The sequence below is a fragment of the Oncorhynchus tshawytscha genome, linkage group LG25 (genome assembly GCF_018296145.1).
Source record: "Oncorhynchus tshawytscha isolate Ot180627B linkage group LG25, Otsh_v2.0, whole genome shotgun sequence".
Lineage (NCBI taxonomy): Eukaryota > Metazoa > Chordata > Actinopteri > Salmoniformes > Salmonidae > Oncorhynchus > Oncorhynchus tshawytscha.
Window position 1 is genome coordinate 20,269,637 of NC_056453.1, and position 21,901 is coordinate 20,291,537.

The following is a 21,901-nucleotide window of genomic DNA, read 5'->3' on the forward strand; positions in this document are numbered from 1 at the left end:
TAAAATACTTCTATTTAATTTCTTAATTGCATTTTTTAGGTAATTTTCTTAACTGCATTGTTGGTTAAGGGCTTGTAAGTAAGCATTTCACTGTAAGATGTTGTATTTGAAGCATGTGACAAACACAATTTGATTTGCTTAATAATTCAAAAACAAAATAATTAAGGATCACTATCAAAATTGTCTAATTTCTCAATGGCATAGTACAGTCGTGGCCAAAAGTTGAGAATGACACAAATATTAATTTCCACAACGTTTGCTGCTTCAGTGTCTTTAGATATTTTTGTCAGATGTTACTATGGAATAATGAAGTATAATTACAGGCATTTCACAAGTGTCTAAGGCTTTTATTGACAATTACATCAAGTTGATGCAAAGAGTCAATATTTGCAGTGTTGACCCTTCGTTTTCAAGACCTCTGCAATCCGCCCTGTCATGCTGTCAATTAACTTCTGGGCCACATCCTGACTGATGGCAGCCCATTCTTACATAATCAATGCTTGGAGTTTGTCAGATTTTGTTTTTTGTTTGTTTGTCCACCCGCCTCTTGAGGATTGACCTCAAGTTCTCAATGGGATTAAGGTCTGGGGAGTTTCCTGGCCATGGACCCAAAATATCGATTTTTTTGTTCCCGAGCCACTTAGTTATCACTTTTGCCTTATGGTAAGGTGCTCCATCATGCTGGAAAAGACATTGATCATCACCAAACTGTTCCTGGATGGTTGGGAGAAGTTGCTCTCGGAGGATGTGTTGGTACCAGTCTTTATTCATGGCTGTGTTCTTAGGCAAAATTGTGAGAGCCCACTTCCTTGGCTGAGAAGCAACCCCACACATGAATGGCCTCAGGATGCTTTACTGTTGGCATGACACAGGACTGATGGTAGCGCTCACCTGGTCTTCTCCGGAGAATCTTTTTTCCGGATGCCCCAAACAATCGGAAAGGGGATTCATCAGCGACTGTGACTTTACCCCAGTCCTCAGCAGTCCAATCCCTGTACCTTTTGCAGAATATCTGTCTATCCCTGATGTTTTTCCTGGAGAGAAGTGGCTTCTTTGCTGCCCTTCTTGACACCAGGCCATCCTCCAAAAGTCTTCGCCTCACTGTACGTGCAGATGCACTCACACCTGCCTGCTGCCATTCCGGAGCAAGCTCTGTACTGGTGGTGCCCCGATCCCGCAGCTGAATCAACTTTAGGAGATGGTCCTGGCGCTTGCTGGACTTTCTTGGGCGCCCTGAAGCCTTAACAATTGAACCGCTCTCCTTGAAGTTCTTGATGATCCGATAAATGGTTGATTTAGGTGCAATCTTACTGGCAGTAATATCCTTGCCTGTGAAGCCCTTTTGTGCAATGCAATGATGATGGCACATGTTTCCTTGCAGGTAACCATGGTTGACAGAGGAAGAACAATGATTCCAAGCACCACCCTCCTAAAGCTTCCAGTCTGTTATTCGAACTCAATCAGCATGACAAGAGTGATCTCCAGCCTTATCCTCGTCAACACTCACACCTGTGTTAACGAGAGAATCCCTGACATGATGTCAGCTGGTCCTTTTGTGGCAGGGCTGAAATGCAGTGGCAATGTTTTTGGGGGATTCAGTTCATTTGCATGGCAAAGAGGGACTTTGCAATTAATTGCAATTCATCTGATCACTCTTCATAACATTCTGGAATATATGCAAATTGCCATCATACAAAATGAGGCAGCAGATTTGTGAAAATGAATGTGTGTGTCATTCTCAAAACTTTTGGTATAGTGTTCCCCGATCCATTCCTCGAGTACCTCCAGGACTGCACATTTGTGCTCAGACCCTGAACCAGCCCACCTACATTAGTTGGATCAAGTGTACCGGTTCTGGGCTAGAGCAAAAATTAGCAGTTCTGGGGGGTACTAGAGAAACAGATTGGGAAATAATGGCATTGTACATCACCTCCAACTTTTTCAGTATTGTCTCAGTCATATACATCTCCTCTGCTCCTGCTCCAGCCCTTAGCATGAATATGGAAGGTCTTCTGTCCAACAGATCGGCTCCGTTTGGGCCGAGCTTAGAAGTGACTTCTTTAGCTGCATTAATTAACAACAAGTGTCATGTTCTGACCGGAGCAAATGACGGACATCTCATTCCTCCAATCCCAGTCCGGAGAGCTGGGGGCAGGAGGGCTACAATTGGTTTGTGTGTCTGGCTGTCCCGCCTCCCCGTACAGAGCCCTCCCACTAGGCTCTGGGGGAGTGGGTTTGGTTGGTTGATGGTGGCCACAGGGGCATGTCCTCAACGTTGTCAGGACTGTAGGGTACCCTTGAGGTACCACATCCCTCCAAAGCTCACACAGCACTCCTAATAAGGAAGGACCAGAGAACATAGGTTAGAAACACAGCTGGTTCTTGAGACAGTTCTGAAGGGGTTCCTAGAGCTTTGCAACTGTGTCAACTCTGTACACACTCAGTTACTCAATGGCAACTCTATTATAAGTTGGTTCTAGAACCCATTCTAAAGCTGGTTCCAGAGCTTATTATAAAGTTGGTTCTAGAACCCATTCTAAAGCTGGTTCCAGAGCCTATTATAAAGTTGGTTCTAACAGCCCATTCTAGAGCCTGTTTCTAAAGCCAGTTTGAGACGCTGTTCAACAGTCTGTTCTATAACTATGTTCGGAGACCAGTCGTACCTTAAGCAGGCGGTCCACATCATCCTTGGTAACCTGGTCTCCCATCTCCTGCGTCAGCCTGGTCTGGATCACGTTCCTCCTCACCCGGTAGTTCTTCATGAAGATCTCATACAGGACCTGACGATGCTGAGGGGCAGGACATACAACAAGCTCTTGAAATGTCGACAGTAGAATAGGGTCCTTTAAACACATCCTGATCAAGTCAGAGAAGGCAAACGGCTTAAGACATGATCAATGTATTTCTGCATGACTTCAAACCATAATACAGGACATACACATACTCAGAGTGATTCCGTGGGTGCAGTAGGAATGTGGAACAAAAAGGGGGGAAAAAAACATTTGTACAGACTTGATTAAAAGAACCCCACCCGGGCCCCTGTTGTTGTTACCTTGTCGAAGGTCTCTCCTGTCTCCCACACAGCAAACACCTTCTGCTCATCAGCAGCTGCTGTGCTCTGGGCTGGAAACTACAGGGAAGAAAAGAGAGGAAGGAAACAACTATTGAAGAGAATGACAACTGAAGAAACTAAGGCGACAGGAAAGAAACCGCTGCAGTGAACCTCACAATCTCATTTCACTTGGATTTACAGACTGAAGAGACTTTTTTTTTTAACAACACTTCGGATTATTCCCAATCCCCAAAAAACACTGAGGCAATGCACATCTACAGACAGGCGTGCTGTGTTCATAAGATGACTAAGTTGCTCTTGATAAGAGCATCTGCTAAATGACCAAAACAAATAAACCAATCACTAAATCAACCCTCTCCACTCCCTGTAGGCATTAATCCCTGCTGGGATAGGATGAAGTTGCCCTCCGTCTGCCTTCCGTCTGCCTAATGTTTACGGTTAATCTGATCCTAGATCTGTGATTATGGCCAATTTCTAACCAGTAATAGGCTTTGTCCTCTCAGCCAATAACAGAAGCTATTTAACAGTGGGCTGGTTTCCTCCACCCCTCCAGGGTCTAAAACCCTACCACCCCCTGAGGAGAGAGGAGGATAAGAACCTAAGCCAGGTTGAAAGGGGATCGGATAGGAGGGAGAAGATGAGCTCCATGTCCATACAATAGGTGTGTCTTGGTATTAATGCTAACAATGTTCATTCAACTGTTTCTCTGATATGTCTTAATTCCATAGGACACAACAATGAGAGCAAAGTTTGAAGAGCCACACCTCACAGGAAAATGTAGGCTTCACCTAAGGTACAGTGCAGGCCAGTGGGTTGTAGTTCAATTGAACAGCTAGATTCTACAATCCCACAGCCATCAGGCTCTATTCAGAGCTGAACCTGAGAAGGCCAACCCTCCAGTGCATCACTGCTCTCTACTACCTACTTACTACCCTCAGGAGCAAAGCTGGTGTGCTGCTACAGGGATAGGTCACATACCAAAACCACCGTTAGTTTGTTATTCTGTTTAGGAAAGGTGATAGCCGCACTCCGGAGGCAAGCAAGAGACCACCATTCAGGAGTAGCAGTGAGCCCAGGGAGGTTAAGTTTCATCTGGCTGGGAGTCTAACGCCGATCTCTTTAGTTCAGGGAGAGGATTTGTTTCTTTGGATATCCAGGCTTACTCATCGGGTGGAAGAATAGGCCTGTCTAACTGAAATCCTCCAGTACCACAGTGGGTTGTCAGTTTACGCTTTCTAGTGGAACTAACCCCATCCCCAGCCTTATGTCCTTTTCACAATCTTAAACCAAGACCAAACCTCATCGGATACTAATCCTGTAGCAGGGTTAGGGCTCTAATACTCACAGGCACCAGTATCTGTTTGCAGTGGCTCATCAGTATAGTATCCTGTAGCAGGCGGTCTGAGATGGAGTGGAACAGGCTGTCTCCGGGAGGCAGGGAGGCCAGGTGGAGGTTGAACAGCCTCTTGACTTCGCTCAGCGTCAGCACATGCTGCTTCCTGAACATGTTCCACACAAAGTCCCTCAGCTCAGGTGACGGTGAGGGCATGGGAGTCCCGCCGTGCCCGTTATGAGGATTCAAGGCAGCGGAAGTGGCGGCGGATGGGTAACCGTTTACCAACCCGTTAGGGAGAGCGGAGGAGGAAGAGGATGTGTCCATGGGTTCGTCTTCACCGTCGCTGACAGGTTCCTCTTTGACTCTGACCGCGGCTCCACCGCTCGGTCCGGCTCCACCCTTTCCCTGTCGACGAGCGCTCAGGTCCTTCTGAAGAGAGGGCTGGTTCTGTCGTGCACGCTCATGGGCTGCCTTCAGACGCTGCTCGCCACTCACGTGCATAGCTTCTTTAACAGAGAGGCACACAGTTTTCAGCTACAGACACATAAATACCTTATGCCAGAGGGACTTTCCTATGAGCACACAATCAGTACACACCTGTTTGTGGGTCCTTTTTGGATACCAGGTCCTCCTTAGAGAAGTTGAAGACCTTCTCCAATCTGCAAACACAAAACCACCATGAACAATAAAATCAACCCACAGTCTCTTTCCACATTACCATACCAAGAGAAACAGTGAGTGATAGTGTGTGTTCGCGAATATCGTCTCTTACTTGCTCTGTATCCCAATCCACAGCATGTGCTGCCGCTGGGCCACGTCAGGGTGCTTTTTGATGAAGTCACTGTCGCTTGGCAACAGGAACTCCCAGCCACGGTTTATACGAGGCACCGCCATGTGTTCCAAGAAGTCCTTCACATCCTCCGGCAGGAGCTGAAAATAATAGGTGTGAACAGACATTTAGTAACACCCTCTAGGGCTAACTGTTAGTGAGTGTGTTACACCATGTACTTTAAATAAAGTTGTACTTTAATTGTGTATATCCATCTTTGGCCAGGTGAGAGACTATAGGTCTATGTATCACTAGTAGTATCAACTGTTTAAACAGCTGATTACCTTGATGATGGCTGTGACCTCCTTCCTCATCACTGAGCGCTCCTGAGTGAATCTCCACATCTGAAAAGAGAAACAGATCATTAACAGGATTCAAAAGACAACTTTTTTTTAAAAACATTTCACCATGAAGTCTCTTGAAATTTGAACCTGTGTCGTGTGGTACATTTGATTGTGGACCTGTGCAGGAAGATGTGCTATGAGATATGGTAGGGATATAAACAGTGTGACCCACCACAAAGTCTCTTCCTCGACACAGCACCTCAGCAGGCACACCACTGTGGGGACTACAGCTGTTCTTAGGATACAGCACGTCACTGAGGGAAGAAAAAAAACTGTTCAATTGGTTTCAGGAACATGACCCGAAATATTTCTGGGACAATATAAATATATTTTTAGTATTCAAGCATAATCTCATAATCTAGTTATTGGAAAACTAAACCAGAATTAGAACTACATTTTGATCTGTGAACCTGGTACCTAGGGCCTAGTGCCTCCACAGTCCTGCTCTGCTGGTCTCACCTCTTGACCACCCAGTTACCCTGCACCAGTAGTGCCACCTGCTGGATGCAGCGCAGCACCGCAGTGGAGTCTGTCCCAGGGGTCAACAAACCCATCAGGTTGGCAAACGGTATCACTTTGACTAGAGGGGAGGAGAGAAATGGAAAGAATAAGATGGAGAAAAGCCTGTACAAATACTTCAATTTCCGTTAAGGTTAGCAGTTAGTGAGCGTACCGTTCTTCAACAGGGTTTTGACCTGGTCACCTAGCGGCAGGGTCCGGAGCTGGGCCATGGACAGCACGTTACTGGGACCTACGGGCCTCACACTGATACACACACAGGACATCGGTTTCATACCTGAAATGTTACAACATGGAGTAGTACATTACACACTTCATGTAAGTGTTACTTACATCTTCTCCTCTGTGATAGGGGGCATGAGCATTGCCAGGTACTCCCTGAGAGAAGAGAGAGATGAATAAAGGGAGTGGGAGGAAAGAGACATGAGGTCACACAAAAGCAGCACAAAAATAAAGCAAAAGCAGACACTTAAATAGGGACACTACGTGTTAGTACTCACTTTGGTGTTTTTACCAGTTCTGTGTTCTCAGAGCCTCCCATGGCCTGGCAGTACAGGTATTGCCTCTCGTGGTCCGAACGGCCATCCTAAACACACACACACACACATAAGGTAGGTGTTGAATTGGTACTGGCAGTGACTTGGATTCACAGAGGTCAGAAAAGAGTGCATGAGACCGCCTCATTACGTTGAGGCCGTGGTAGTGCAGGTAGACCCAGGGCTCCTCTGCCTGTTTCTTCTGAAGGAAGTCGTACGACAGGATACGCCGCTGACGAGCCTGGTCCGACTCAGGACGGGAAAACCTCACCTAGAGCGAAGAAACGGAGCTCAACAATTGTTTTAAGAGGATCATTGTGCGAGAACTGTGATTGTAACTGTGTGTTTCCTTACAGTGACAGCCTTGACGTCTTCCTCCACCTCATCCTGAGAAGAGTCTCCCCCTTCGTTAGCAGCCTCCCGCTCTCTGTGTTTGCCATCAGCCTTATCCAGATAGGAGAAGCTGGGTCGCATCTGAAGGATACCCTGCAGCGGCGTGATGTGGAGCTCCCCTGGTGACAACACAGGTCAGTGACAAACATTTAGATACTGACACGAACATAAAGAGCAATGACAGTGCTGATGAGGGCTGATTGGATATGAATGTACAGAAACACAGCTACCTTTCCTGAAGACAGCAGCAGCGTATCTGGAGGTGTTGGTTGTGGACTGGATGGATGTGAACGTCTGTTTGTCCATCATCTTCCTGCAAGGAGATTGATCAATGGTCAGTGTCAATTCCCAGCATGCCACATGCACAACTGAGACGTAAGGACTGACAGAGTTCTAAGAAGTGAACCAGCACAAAGTATTGCACTCACACAGAGTAGGTGTTGGAGTCCTCTGAGGTGGTTCCGTCCACGTTGAGGGCGATCTGCTCTCCTTTACTTCGACAGTAGTTAGGACTCAGAGTGTTAATGGCCATCTCCAACTCCACCTACAGGGAGACAAATTGTAATCTAAGAATGTTTTATAATTAACAGGCTGATATGTTTTATAATTAACAGGCTGATCCAAGATGGATCATAAGTTGTCATTTAGGTATCAATGGGAGATGGAAATCTCTTTAACAAGGGAGCCCTGTAACACCTTCTGCTGCTTGGGCTTGATCTTGGCAGATAGATGAGTGACATCATCATAGGTCATAGAGGAAGGGCGTACTGGATACTATAAAAGGAGAAAAAAATCAAGATAAAGGAAGGTTAACGAATGACTTACCACAAACATATCAAATCGACACAGCTTGATGCCGAATAGATGTAGATTTACCTGGAACAGATATAGCTTGTCCGCAAGGCTTTTAGCTAGGTATACATCAATCTGAAGACAGAAAGGGAAGGCTTGGGTTCATATTCTTTTCATCACTCATCATCACCTTGCCAAGAAAATCAAACCTAGGCTTGGGCAGAAACATACTGGTAAATGGGGAACTGGGGAAACTAGTCACTCACCTCTTGTATGATGGGGTCATCGTCCTCCTCACTGGCCATAGTGAGGGGAGAGGTCTGGGGGAGACGTCAAAGAAGAGCAGCAGACCTCTGGGGACCCAACCTAGGATGAAAGAAATGCTGAGTGACGGAGACACTCAAACTAACAGAGGCTACTTTACAATAAATATATCAAGGGTCTTATTCTGGTTACATGATCGATGCTCGGCTTCCGTTTGACAACAATAATCTTGCTCTTTTGTCCATAATAATCTCATCATGTAAACTATACGTGCAGATACAGTATAGAGCACATGTGCCAATACCAGAGTGGGCACACTTGCTATACAATGCAATGTTTCTTTGAGAAAACCATCAGTAGAGTTGATGATGCGATAAAAACCCATTTAACTTTATTTGGTACGTGGGAATTTAACTTCCAAGGATATTTTTTATGTGCACTCATCACACGCAGCCTTTAATCAATTTGATGGAAACATCTGTTGGGAAAATGTGCATATTGTTTAATGCAGATGATTGAATATTAATGTGAAAATCTGTCACCAATTGGATGGAAAACTAACTAGAGATGCCACAGAATTGCTAAACCCAGAGGCCCAACATTGCAATGCTTCCAGACGAGTTTGGGAAATGTTTCTTCCTTTAGTTGTTAATTCTCAAAATCTAAAGGCACAATGTAGATTCGAGCCAATGTCTTAAGTAGCTCAACATGTTATTATTCGAACCTTGTGTAAGTGACACGTTTTCCTTTGTCAAAAATCGACAGAGAGCCTTTCAAGGCTTGCACATGAGCAGTTCGGCACGAGACAACCGTTAGACCTAATTACGTGTTTCTGCGCATAAGCTTAGCTGGCCAGGTTGAGACAGTGGCAAAGTTGGAGAGAAGTCTTGTGAATTATGACGCAGAAGAATGGCGCTAAAATCAAACCTGCGTCTTCAGAATATAGACCTACGTCTCCCGTATATACAGCTAGTACTGGACCTCGCGAATATAAAACAATGTCATGACTGACTACAAGAACCCAAATATGTCAGATCAGATATGCAATGAATAACTTCAGACACCCTCTCACCCATAGAGGGGATGGAAAGAACTAGCAGGGATTAACAACTCACATCCTGTTGTAAATCAAGGGAGAAGATTCAGGCCTGTGCTCTCAAAATCTACCAAAGGAATGTGCTTTGTCTCAGACTTTTTCCCTCTGAAACTCTAACATGTTCAAAAGCTAAACCTGGAAAATATTTCTAACGTAGAACATGGGAAATGGTCAGAAGCAATCTATAGAACACTAATTTAATTGTGTTTTATTTTGTGATGTCATTAACAATGTTATGAAGGAAATACTGTAACTTGGAAAGTATACCCACTACATAGATGACATTTCCATTCTATGGGTTGTGCATGTAATATGAAAAATTGTGTTTTTGTTAGAGAGATGTTAAGAGATTGTTTTCCATAACTTTGCACAGTGTGTAATCACCGCCCCAGAGTGAGGTCAGGGATCGTGCCAGCCTGCCAGAACCACCCCTTTCAAGCAAAAGGTATACATGATGGGTTGAAAAATTAACACATTGGACCAGAAAAGCGTGAAGCTGCGCATTTAAAATGGTTTTAACTTCGAATCTCAACATGAGGTGGAGACGATAAACTCGCCTCACTGGTACGGCTGATAAGCAGCCCTAAGTAAAGGATCTTTGAAAGTGAATTTAAGAAGGACCATCCTGTTACTCTGCTCAAACAATCGTATTACACAACTCTAAATCACCCCACTGGGGAACCATCGATACAGCTGGCTAGCCTATCTCCAAAGAAGTATCTTCAATAGCAAATGGAAGGAAAATCAACTCTGTAGTTCTGTTCAGGATTAAATGACAAGTCACCGGATACCAGGCACCTACAAAGAAGGACAACAGTAGAAGAGTTGTTGGAACCATTTCCGACAGAGACTTACAAGCGTGACACGAAAAACCCCAACCCCCTTTCACGTAAATACATTCATGATTTCTTGCTCAAAGCGGGTGGTGGTTTGTGTGCAAAGTATATGGTTATTGGAGGTGAGAGTGGTTTCTGAATGTGGTAATGTTAAGTGTCTCTGTCCCACTCTCTCCTTTTAAATATCTTCTTTAACTTCTTGGATATAGGGGGCACTCTTAATTTATGGATAAAAAAACGTGCCCGTTTTAAGCGCAATATTTTGTCACGAAAAGATGCTCGACTATGCATATAATTGGCAGCTTTGGAAAGAAAACACTAACGTTTCCAAAACTGCAAAGATATTATCTGTGCGTGCCACAGAACTCATGCTACAGGCGAAACCAAGATGAAACTTCAACCAGGAAATGGGCAGAATTTTTGAGGCTCTGTTTTCCATTGTCTCCTTAAATGGCTGTGAATGCGCCGGGAATGAGCCTGCCCTTTCTATCGTTTCTCCAAGGTGTCTGCAGCATTGTGACGTATTTGTAGGCATATCATTGGAAGATTGGCCATAAGAGACTACATTTACCAGGGGTTCGCCCGGTGTCCTTTGTCTAAATTGGTGCGTAATCTACAAGCTGCACGCAGTCATCCAGTGATTGAGAGGAGAGAGGAGGCTTTCAACAAACGATATATCATGAAGAGATGTGAAAAATACCTTGAGGATTGATTCTAAACAACGTTTACCATGTTTCAGTCGATATTATGGAGTTAATTTGGGAAAAAGTTTTGATGAGTGATTTTTCGTTTTTTTTTTGGTAGCCAAACGTGACGCACCAAACGGAGCGATTTCTCCTAAACAAATAATCTTTCAGGAAAAACTGAGCATTTGCTATCTAACTGAGAGTCTCCTCATTGAAAACATCTGAAGTTCTTCAAAGGTAAATTATTTTATTTGAATGATTTTCTGTTTTTTGTGAAAATGTTGCCTGCTGATGCTAACGCTAAATGCTACGCTAGCTGCGCTAGCTGTTACACAAATGCTTGTTTTGCTATGGTTGAGAAGCATATTTTGAAAATCTGAGATGACAGTGTTGTTAACAAAAGGCTAAGCTTGAGAGCTAGCATATTAATTTCATTTCATTTGCGATTTTCATGAATAGTTAACGTTGCGTTGTGGTAATGAGCTTGAGGCTGTATTCACGATCCCGGATCCGGGATGGCTCGACGCAAGAAGTTAACAAGCATCCATGTTGATGTCATTCTGCTAGGGACCTGTTTTCAGCGTATTATGTTTCCAGTCAATAACTGGTGCAGTGTGTGTGTGTTTATCCTGTGTTCTCATTTAATTAGCTAGTAAATAAAAATGTACCAATTTGTGGAGTACTGAATCATAAGTAAGGCTCAGGTTTTTGCAGATGCAGGGAGATTTAGAATGGTGATATGATACTAGGTTAGTATTAATAAGTTATCTGTTTATAGATGTGATAGATAAAGACCTTTAGAGTTTAACTCTGGGGATGATAACTCTTTAAAGAACCACTCTCGTGGTGCCCCAGACCCTAATGAGTTAATTGTTACATGAATAATAAAAAATAAAAATCAGGTAACAATTAAACATTGTTATTCATCTAATAAGCTAACTGTCTTCAGATTAAAGTTAGTCACGACAAGGCCGAGTACCTTTTATCTCCTGTTAATATAGGGCTGTGACGATACTAGTATCGCAATATTTATTCCATGGCAAAAATTAACACACAAAACAGACCGAACTCTTTGGTCCTTTAAAAACCTGCTGTATGTAATATATTGTGTGCTATAGCATGGAAAATAACTACATCGGACTCCGGATAACAAAATTGTTTGTTTCTAACATTAGGGCTATTTTCCTAAAGAAGTTAAATCCGCTTCATGTTTTGTTTCCTTGCCAAGATACTAATGAGCCCCAAGCCCTAAGTTAATAGTGACAATGGAGGGAGTGTCATGGAGTTTAAAAGGGAGGATGAAGTATCAAAATTGTTGGAGTACGATTCAAGAAAAAAAACAAGTTTACATTTGAATATTTGTAGCTACTTTAACTAAACCCTGGCAGTTAACTAGTACAATAAGACAGGATATAAAGCAGATTGCGTTCTTCAGTTCATCTGTCACATAATTTTCATTATGAAGCTTACTGGTAGTCCCCAGTCATGTGGTGTTTGTTGACAAGCACACAACGACAAGACTAGAGCAATCTGAGTCACTCACTGTGTGAAGCACGCGCCTAGATATCTTATAACTTAAGATATAGCTGTTGCCAGAGAATTTAATGTTACAATTTCTCTATCATAAACCGCCTCCAACGTACTTTTAGAGAATTAGGCAGTATGTCCAACTGGCCTCACAACCGTAGACCACGTGTAACCACGCCAGTCCACAACCGAAGAATTTCTGCAGAAACTAGATCGGTTCTTTTGACCAATCAATTGGTTGACATTTTTAAACGTGTATTTTTCCATATATAGACTACCTGTGTTTTAATAAACATATGCACTGAGCTTGTCTGATGCTTTAACCACACAGTTTGATGAACTAAGTAAGACACGACTAGAAGGAGTCCGACCGCAATCGATTCTATTGTGCACGGCCAGGCTCATACTTGACAGCAAGTGACTGTGACTAGCACCCATTGTCTCGCTCTCCTCCCTGCTGCAGCGACCACCACAGAACATCAACAGCGTTTATTGCACTGTCCGTGTTGCTGAAGCTGCAACATAATTACAGCCAATTCTGACTTAAAAGTTCTGTTATCACCAGCCCAGGACCTCCACACCCAGCTTCTTCACCTGTGGGGCCTGGTTTCCCAGTGGGTGGGCCTGGCTCCCAAGTGGGTGGACCTATACACTCCCAGGACCACCCATGGCCCCGCCAGAGTTTTATATCACATATGCGGCATGGTATATCCTGAATAATTTTTTCAAAAATAAATCTCAATCCTCCTCTGATTCAGAATATAAAATGTTCATTATATGCTTGGTTCAATAGCTATTGACAAAGAAAACCAAATATCCAATTTAAAAAAACAGATTAATGTTCTCGGTGCCGAACCGAACCAGACTTTTAAACAAGTTCAAACTCGCAAGGCCACTTGGAATTCCAGGGCGCGTTCTCAGATCATGAGCTGACCAGCTAGCAGGTGTCTTCACAGACATGTTCAATATCTCATTATCACAGTCTGTGATCCCAACATGTTTCAAGCACACCCCCGTAGTCCCTGTTCCTAAGAACTCGAAGGCAACCTGCCTAAATGACTATTGTACCATGGGACTCAAATCTGGAACCATGAAAACCCTGGATCCACTCCAATTTGCATAACGCCCCAACAGATCCACAGACAACTCAATCCCTATTGCACTGCACTCTCCCACCTGGACAAGAGGAATACCTATGTGAGAATGCTGTTCATTGACTACAGTTGAGCGTTCAATACCGTAGTCCATCCAAGCTCGGGACCCTGGGACTTAACACCTCCCTCTGCAACTTGATTCTGGACTTTGATGGGCCACCCTCAGGTGGAGAGGGTAGGTAACAACATCTGCCATGCTGACCCTCAACACTGGGGTCCTCAGGGGTGCGTGCTTAGTCCCCTCCTGTACTCCATGTTCACCCACGACTGTTTGGCCATGAACGACTCCAACACCATCATCAAGTTTGCTGAGACGATGATTAGACTACAGGGAGGATGTCAGACACAACAACCGCTTTCACACTCTCCATAAAAGCTGCTACTACTCTGTTTATTATCTATCCTGTTTGCCTAGTCACTTTTACCCCTACCTACATATTTTTTTACCTTTATTTAACTAGGCAAGTCAGTTAAGAACAAATTCTTATTTTCAATGATGGCCTAGAAACAGTGGGTTAACTGCCTGTTCAGGGGCAGAACAAGATTTGTAACTTGTCAGCTCGGGGATTTGAATTTGCAACCTTCCGGTTACTAGTCCAACGCTCCAACCACTAGGCTTCCCTGCCGCACCAACCTCAACTACCTCGTACCTTCTTGTATATAGCCTTGTTATTCATTACTTTTAAACTCTGCATTGTTGGTCAATAAGTTAGCAGTTCACAGTCAAGTCTACACACCTGTTGTGTTTTGGCGCATGTGACATAACATTTCATTAGGTAAACAATACCTTCCTGTGCATACCTTGTCTCAAATTCCAACAAGCTTAAGGACAAAACCCACAGACAACTGGTCGAGTAAATGTAATTGTATTCAACATTCTGGCTGGTAAGGAACATTTCCCCTATTAGGCAGACTAACTATAACGTTACAATGACTTGTGTGTTACAGACTGATTAATTAGACTACCATCGAGCTAGCTAACGTTAGCTACAGACACACATTATCACTATAAGCAACATAGCTAACTAGCCAACAACTAGCCATGTAGCTAAGTTAAAGGTGTAAGAACGTAGCTAAATACCTTTATCATGTGTAGTTATCGCAGTAAAATAACATCCGTTCGTGGAATTTGCTACCGTTAGCGTACATAGCTTATTTACATTGACACATCATGACAAGTCACCTGCTTAAGGCGGCTAACGTTAATAGCTAACTAGCTAGCATATCTGTGTTAGCGAGCTAGTCATTCGACCAAACCCAGTGAGTCAAAACGAATCATTAAACAAAACAAATTCGTGAATTAACAAGAGTAACGCGGTCCAAAACAGCAAAGTAATTGTGGCTAGCTAACGTTATATCTGTAACGTTAACTATTAATGTACCGAGCAATCAAAATAATTGAAAGTTATTTGCCATGCCTCGATTGTTTTAAAACAAGTTTTCACTGGTATATCAATTAAACTGATGACTAAATCTCACCTGCCCATTTGACCGTTCCTCTCTTTTATTTCATTCACGTTCACTTTAGGTGAGGTGGCTGTCTGCGAATGCTGCCATGTTGCTTGGCTGTAGAGCTTCACACAGACATGGCCACACGTGGGGAGGAGCTGCTATTTCTGTTCCCACAATGCAAAGCGATAAAAACGTTAACTTTTTTTGCCTGCAGATGTCGCAAAAGCTCTTAAAATAAGATCATGTACTTGATGTCATAATACCGTGTGTGAAATTGAGTAGCATTGCTACGTTTTGTTAATACAGTGTATACATAATTATAGTCTTCCCTGTTCGCGAGTTACCGCTTGCACTGTCTGAGTACATCACCCGGGATAAAATAAAAAAATTAAAATATATTGACAGCGGTGGGATTCGAACCCACGCCCCCGAAGAGACTGGAGCCTTAATCCAGCGCCTTAGACCGCTCGGCCACGCTATCACATAACATAAGCGTGGAAAATAACACAATTAATACATATTGTTCTCTTTAATTGTTTACAAACAGTCAGCATTTCCGCTAAATATTGATAACTAAGCAGTAAGGGCCGAGGGGTTGTGGTACAATGCCTGGATACAGCCCTTAGCCTTGGTATATTGGCCATGTACCACAAGCCCCAGAGGTGCCTCGTTGCCATTATAAACGGGTTACCAATGTAATTAGAGCAGTACAAATAACTGTTTCGTCATACCCGTGGTATATGGTCTGTTATAGCACTGACTGGAATATGTTTGGTGATTCCTCAGATGGCATTGAGGATTTTACCAAATCATCAGTCACCGGCTTCATTAATACGTACTTTGACAACTCCTCCCCACAGTGACCATACCAGAGCACAGCGGAGCCGAGCTGGAGAGCGTGCCCAATTTGAATCGAGCGCAGAGCGAGTTTCCCAAATACTGGAGCATTGTCTTTCTTGCCCTCTCCAATTTCGCTCCAGTACTATTAAAAGCCATCACTTTACAAGCTCATGGCATGCCCGGCCCAGCATGCATTTGTAGGCTAATTGTGTGCTACAATAGCCACTTGCTTTCTTCTCTAGATTTGTTCCTAGGTTCTGGCCTTTCTAGGGGGGTTTTCCTAGCCGCCGTGCTTCTACACCTGCATTGCTTGCTGTTTTGGGTTTTAGGCTGGGTTTCTGTCCAGCACTTTGAAATATCAGCTGATGTAAGAAGGGCTTTATAAAGGGCTTTATAAATACATTAGATTTTTGCTTTAGCTACTGTCATGGAGTTTGCTAAATATTTTCATAAAGAAACATAATGATGTACTAAGTGCACATGCTAACAGAATGGAACGAGGTGGATAGCTATCTAAGTGTGTCTGTCACTATAGCAAAGTATTTATAAACAAAGAATCAAATCTCTGAAACGTTTAATTCATTTTCGTTATATTATCAATACAATAGGCTATCATTGATTTTGTCCCCTATAAGCCTGACATGACCTCTTTCAAGGAGCTATCCGTTTTGATAGGGTTATTTAGCCTAAATCTTTTTGTTTTGTTGCCAAAAACAAGTCTGCATCCCTGCCCAGCTTGGCAAGAGTGGCCCGAAGGGTGTTTAGCATTCATAGTATGGTTCCATACAGAGACGGTATTCTCCACTGCCGGCCTGCTCTCCAGGCACCATTGCATGAACCTGAAGCCACAGACCCTGGACAAACTCGTGTTTCTAAAAGTTAATTCCAAGGCACTGTAGACTGAGCCTAATAAAGCAATTTTCATTTAATTCCAAGTCACAGTAATTCACATTTATAGACTAAAATGATTTACTACAACGAAATGTTGTTTAAATGCTGAGCACATAATGTTCCTGCCAGCTGAGTGTGTTGCACTTGCATATGCTTCACAATGTATTTATTTGTAGGCTAGAGCCTTGAATTAATTGAAATAACAGGCTAATAATATAGCCTAAATGATTCAGTTTAGTTCCTTCTTTTGCTACCTGTCTGGCACCGGATCTATTTAGAGTGTTTATATGATGTTTAATACGAGATGTAGACTATTTGAAATGATGAGTGCTTCTTACAGTCTGTTTTTCATGTTGTTTATTGAAATAATTTTTATTTAAGTGCGTACGACCCAGTACATCACTGGGGCTGAGCTCCCTGCCATCCAGGACCTCTATACCAGGTGATGTCAGAGGAAGCCCAAAAATGTTTCAAAGACTCCAGCTACACAAGCCACAGACTGTTCCCTCTGTTACCGCACGTCAAGCAGTGCCAATACACCAAGTCTGAAATCAACAGGACTCTGAACAGCTCCTACTCGCAAGCCACAAGACTTCTAAACAAAACTGCTAAATAACTAATCAAATGGCTACCCGGACTACCTGCATTGACCCTTTTTTGCACTAAGACTCTTGCACTGACTCTATGCACACACACTGGGCTCTACCCGCACATACTTACACTGACACCACGACACACACACACACACATACAATGCCTTCAGAAAGTATCCTGGACTTGTTCCACATTTTGTTGTGTTACAGCCTGAATTTCAAATGGGTTAAATTGAGATGTTGTGTCACTGACCTAAACAGAATACCTTTTAAAATCAAAGTGGAATTATGTTTCTGGAAATGTTTACAAATTAATAAAAAATGAAAAGCTGAAATGTCTTGAGTCAATAAGTATTCAACCCTTTTGTTATGGCCTAAATAAGTTCAGGATAAAACATCTCACATAAGTTGCATGGACTCACTCTGTGTGCAATAATAGTGTTTAACATGATTTTTGAATGACTACCTCATCTCTGTACCCCACACATACAATTATCTCTAAGGTCCCTCAGTGAATTTCAAACACAGATTCAACCACAAAGACCAGGGAGGTTTTCCAATGCCTCAAAAAGAAGGGCACCTATTGGTAGATGGGTAAAAAACAACAGACATTGAATGTCCCTTTGAGCACAGGGTAGTTATTAATTACACTTTGGATGGTGTATAAATACACACAATCACTACAAATATACAGACGTCCTTCTAATTTTAGTTGCCAGAAAGGAAGGAAACCACTCTGGGATTTCACCATGAGGCCAATGGTGACTTTAAAACAGTTACAGAGTTGGCCTCCCGAGTAGCACAGGGGTATAAGGCGTCACTACATACCTGGGTTCAATTCCAGGCTGTGTCACAGTCGGTCGTGACCAGGAAACCCATGAGGCAGCATAATTGGCCCAGCATTGTCCGGATTAGGGGAGGGTTTGGCCTAGTGTCTTGGCCCGGGTCCTGCAAGCTGACTTCAGTCACGGTCTGGACGGTGTTTCCTCCGACACATTGTTGTGGCTGGCTTTTGGGTTAAGTGAGCAGTGTGTCAAGAAGCAGTGCAGCTTGGCAGGGAGGATGCATGGCTCTCGACCTTTGCCTCTCCCGAGTCCGTAGTGGAGTTGCAGCGATGGGACAAGACTGTAACTACCAATTGGGAACATTTTAAAAATAATAATAAGACATAAATAAATACAAATAAAAAAAGTTGAATGGCTGTGATAGGAGAAAAGTGAGGATGGATCAACAAGATTGTAGTTACTCCACAATACTAACCTAAATGACAGAGTGAAAAAAGGAAGCCTTTACAGAATAATAAATATATATATTTTTGCAATAAGGCACTAAAGTAAAACTGAAAAAAATGTGGCAAAAAATGATCTTTATCATGAATATTTGATATTTTGGGTATTTAATTAGGATCCCCATTAGCTGTTGCATAAGCAGCAGCTACTCTTCCTGGGGTCCATACAAAACAGAATTACATGATACAGAGCATCATTAGACAAGAACTGCTCAAGGACAGAACTACATACATTTTCTTTAAAGACACACATAGCCTACATATGAATGCATACACACAAACTATCTAGGTCAAATAGGGGAGAGGCGTTGTGCCGTGAGGTGTTGCGTTATCTGTTTTTTTTAAACCAGGTTTGCTGTTTATTTGAGCAATATGAGATGGAAGGAAGTTCTATGCAATTAGGGCTCTATATAATACTGTATGCTTTCTTGAATTTGTTCTTGATTTGGGGACTGTGAAAAGACCCCTGGTGTCATGTCTGGTGGGATAAGTGTGTGTGTCAGAGCTGTGTGTAAGTTGACTATGCAAACAATTTGGGATTTTCAACACATTAATGTTTCTTATAAAAAGAAGAAGTGATGCAGTCAGTCTCTTCTCAACTCTTAGCCAAGAGAGACTGACCACCCATTCCAAAACAGACTGCAACTTATTTACATAAAGTTTTCAGACCCTTTGCTTTGAGATTCGAAATTGAGCTCAGGTGCATCTTGTTTCCATTTATCATCCTTGAGATGTTTCTACAACTTGATTGGAGTCCACCCATGGTAAATTCAATTGATTGGACATGATTTGGAAAGGCACATACCAGTCTATATAAGGTCCCACAGTTGACAATGCATGTCAGAGCAAAAACAAAGCCATGAGGTTGAAGGAATTGTCCGTAGAACTCCGAGACAGGATTGTGTCGAGGCATAGATCTGGGGAAGGGTACCAAAAAACTTCTGCAGCATTGAAGGTCCCCAAGAACACAGTGACCTCCATCATTGTTAAATTGAAGAAGTTTGGAACCACCAACTCTTCCTAGAGCTGGCTGCCCGGCCAAACTAAGCAATCGGGGGAAAAGGGCCTTGGTCAGGGAGGTGACCAAGAACCTGATGGTCACTCTGACATAGCTCCAGAGTTCCTCTGTGGAGATGGGAGAACCTTCCAGAAGGACAGCCATCTCTTCAGCACTCCACCAATCAAGCCTTTTTATATTTTTTATTTAACTAGGCAAGTCAGTTAAGAACAAATTATTATTTACGAAGACGGCCTACCCTGGCCAAACCCGGACGACGCTGGGCCAATTGTTTGCCACCCTATGGGACTTCCAATCACGTCCGGATGTGATATAGCCTGGATTCGAATCAGGAACGGGTAGCCCTATGGTAGAGTGGCCAGACGGAAGCCACTCCTCAGTAAATGGCACATGACAGCCCACTTGGGGGTTTGCCAAAAGGCACCTAAAGGACTCTCAGTCCATGAGAATCAAGATTCTCTGGTCTGATGAAACCAAGATTGAATGCCAAGCGTCACGTCTGGAGGAAACCTGGCACCGCTCATCACCTGGCCAATACCAGGGGATGTTTTTCAGAAGCAGGAACTGGGAGACTAGTCAGGATGGAGGAAAAGATGAACGGAACAAATTATATAGCAATCCTCGATGAAAACCTGCTCCAGAGCGCTCAGGACCTCAGACTAAGGGTGAAGGTTCACCTCCAACAGGACAAATCAAATCAAATTTATTCATATAGCCCTTCGTACATCAGCTGATATCTCAAAGTGCTGTACAGAAACCCAGCCTAAAACCCTAAACAGCAAGCAATGCAGGTGTAGAAGCACGGTGGCTAGGAAAAACTCCCTAGAAAGGCCAAAACCTAGGAAGAAATCTAGAGAGGAACCAGGCTATGTGGGGTGGCCAGTCCTCTTCTGGCTGTGCCGGGTGGAGATTATAACAGAACATGGTCAAGATGTTCAAATGTTCATAAATGACCAGCATGGTCAAATAATAATAATCACAGGCAGAACAGTTGAAACTGGAGTAGCAGCAAGGCCAGGTGGACTTGGGACAGCAAGGAGTCATCATGCCAGGTAGTCCTGAGGCATGGTCCTGGGGTTCAGGTCCTCCGAGAGAGAGAAAGAGAGAATTAGAGAGAGCATACTTAAATTCACACAGCACACCGGATAGGACAGAAGAAGTACTCCAGATATAACAAACTGACCCTAGCCCCCCGATACATAAACAACTACAGCATAAATACTGGAGGCTGAGACAGGAGGGGTCAGGAGACACTGTGGCCCCATCCGATGATACCCCTGGGCAGGGCCAAACAGGAAGGATATAACCCCACCCACTTTGCCAAAGCACAGCCCCCACACTACTAGAGGGATATCTTCAACCACCAACTTACCATCCTGAGACGAGGCCGAGTATAGCCCACAAAGATCTCCGCCACGGCACAACCCAAGGGGGGGGCCAACCCTAAGCACAGCAAAGGAGTGACTTTGGGACAAGTCACTGAATGTCCTTGAGTGGACCAGCCAGAACCTGGACTTGAACCCGATTAAAAATCTCTGGAGACCTGAAAATAGCTGTGCAGTGATGCACCCCATCCGACCTGACAGCGCTTGAGAGGATCTGCAGAGAAGAATGGAAGAAACTCCCCAAATACAGGTGCGCCAAGCTTGTAGCGACAGACCCAAGAAGACGAGAGTCTATAATTGCCGCAAAGTACTGAGTAAAGGGTCTGAATACTTATGTAAATGTAATATTTCAGTTTATTATTAATACATTTGCAAAAATGTCTAAATCTGTCTTTTCTTTGTCATTATGGGGTTGTCGTGTCTTTGGCATCATTAAATTGAAGACTGTTATTTTATCAAATCAATTCTCTGTAATTATTATTACGTGATTAAACTAATCATGTAAATGTAATTAACTATGAAGTTGGGGCACCAAGGAAAATCTTCAGTTTACAAAGTTATAATTCTCCTAATATAACTTTTCTGATATTTTAATATCTGATCAATTAGTCTTCTAATTAATTAATTATTCTTTACCTCACGTTAGTCTCATTCTAAATGTCATAAGTTGTTGGTTATCTGCACGAACCCAGCCTTCACTATGAATCATCCATACATCAATTGTCTTAATCATTTATTGACTAGCTAAATAATCACAGAAATGCATAACAAACAACACAGTAGATATGGTTACAATGAAATGATAGGGGAGTTTCCCTAGTGGGCTAAGCCGATATGACGACTTGGTAGACAAAAAGAGGTGGGTGTGGACTGAGAAGGGCGCGAAAGACAAAAGTCACTACACAGTTGATAATTATAACAATTGAAATGCTAATCCTTTGCACATGAATGCTCACTCATTCTGGAATAATTGCAATCAATATACACTGCTCAAAAAAATAAAGGGAACACTAAAAGAACACATCCTAGATCTGAATGAATGAAATATT

The 21,901-nt window shown here is 43.1% G+C and overlaps 1 protein-coding gene and 1 non-coding gene across 3 annotated transcripts; both read right to left on the reverse strand.

The window, feature by feature from the left end:
- Positions 1–1,569: 1,569 nt before the first annotated feature.
- Positions 1,570–14,986, reverse strand: LOC112224390 (DNA-directed RNA polymerase III subunit RPC5-like). Of its 2 annotated transcripts, none has more exons than XM_024387918.2 (20): positions 14,865–14,986; positions 8,089–8,188; positions 7,907–7,957; positions 7,727–7,804; positions 7,459–7,574; positions 7,261–7,343; positions 6,992–7,149; positions 6,789–6,908; positions 6,602–6,687; positions 6,435–6,479; positions 6,256–6,347; positions 6,042–6,162; positions 5,755–5,836; positions 5,523–5,582; positions 5,182–5,339; positions 5,007–5,068; positions 4,419–4,912; positions 3,053–3,130; positions 2,664–2,789; positions 1,570–2,335 (listed from the first exon to the last, which is right to left on the reverse strand). In XM_024387918.2, the coding sequence occupies exons 2-20, from the start codon at positions 8,125–8,127 to the stop codon at positions 2,279–2,281; spliced, it is 2,106 nt and encodes a 701-aa protein (XP_024243686.1). In that variant the 5' UTR covers positions 8,128–8,188; positions 14,865–14,986; the 3' UTR covers positions 1,570–2,278. The 2 variants fall into 2 exon arrangements, with proteins under 2 accessions (XP_024243686.1, XP_024243685.1); XM_024387917.2 differs by having other exon boundaries at positions 4,419–4,915.
- Positions 14,987–15,236: 250 nt separating this feature from the next.
- On the reverse strand, positions 15,237–15,318 carry trnal-aag. The gene has a single exon. It is a non-coding gene; the product is annotated as a tRNA-Leu (tRNA).
- Positions 15,319–21,901: the final 6,583 nt, after the last annotated feature.